Raw genomic sequence first — 754 nt, 5'->3', positions numbered from 1 at the left:
AGATAAGGGTCAGCCCAGTGTTGAAGGAGCTAAGAGTAGACGAGGCCCGGCAAAGAGTGTGTGTCCCTACAATAAATCCACTGCACTGCACCTAATGAGGGATGAAATTCTGGGGCTGGTTCATGACATTGAACAATTGCTAAAGCTCGGCAAAGAATTTCGTTCGTGTCCTTACTATTCCACACGACTGGCTATTCCACCTGCACAGGTACAACACCGTGCTTGCTGTAGTGTCAAATGGAATTTTCAGTACATGAGCAGATTTGACTTGCTCTTCATTTCCTGTAAACATCTGTGCAGTTGGTGGTGTTGCCTTATCAGATGGTACTTCATGAAGCCACGAGAAAAGCGGCAGGAATCCAGTTAAAAGGACAGGTATTTTCTGATTCTGACTTTTCAATACTTTCATTTTTCACACTGTTATCCGACCTAATACTTCATTCCCCAGCGATTAATTTGTATTTTTAATGTTACAAACATGTCTTTGCAGGTGGTGATCATAGATGAAGCCCACAATCTCAGCGACACTCTCACATGTATACACAGCGTGGAGGTGTCTGGAGCACAGGTAAACACATTTTAACCACTCTCTTTACACATATCTGATGAGTCCGTCGTTGGCCCCGAGATGTTCTCAAGTCTTCTTAACCTTCAGCTCAGTCGGGCTTTCTCTCAGCTCAGCCAGTATGCTGACCGCTACAAGTAAGTTTCACAAATGTGTAGTAAATCATAACTTAAAACTTGTTGTTTTTTT

General features: G+C 43.0%; 1 protein-coding gene across 1 annotated transcript; it reads left to right on the top strand.

Annotated features, from left to right (window-relative positions):
• Positions 1–6: 6 nt before the first annotated feature.
• On the top strand, positions 7–729 carry LOC103399440 (ATP-dependent DNA helicase DDX11-like). Its single transcript, XM_008338131.2, has 4 exons — positions 7–208; positions 301–375; positions 491–568; positions 656–729. Exons 1-4 carry the CDS (start codon positions 95–97, stop codon positions 704–706), a joined length of 318 nt encoding a protein of 105 aa, XP_008336353.2. The 5' UTR covers positions 7–94; the 3' UTR covers positions 707–729.
• The last annotated feature ends 25 nt before the right edge of the window (positions 730–754 follow it).

The sequence above is a fragment of the Cynoglossus semilaevis genome, unplaced genomic scaffold (genome assembly GCF_000523025.1).
Source record: "Cynoglossus semilaevis isolate Cse_v1.0 unplaced genomic scaffold, Cse_v1.0 C19016648, whole genome shotgun sequence".
NCBI lineage: Eukaryota > Metazoa > Chordata > Actinopteri > Pleuronectiformes > Cynoglossidae > Cynoglossus > Cynoglossus semilaevis.
This window is presented reverse-complemented; position numbering and strand designations above follow the sequence as displayed.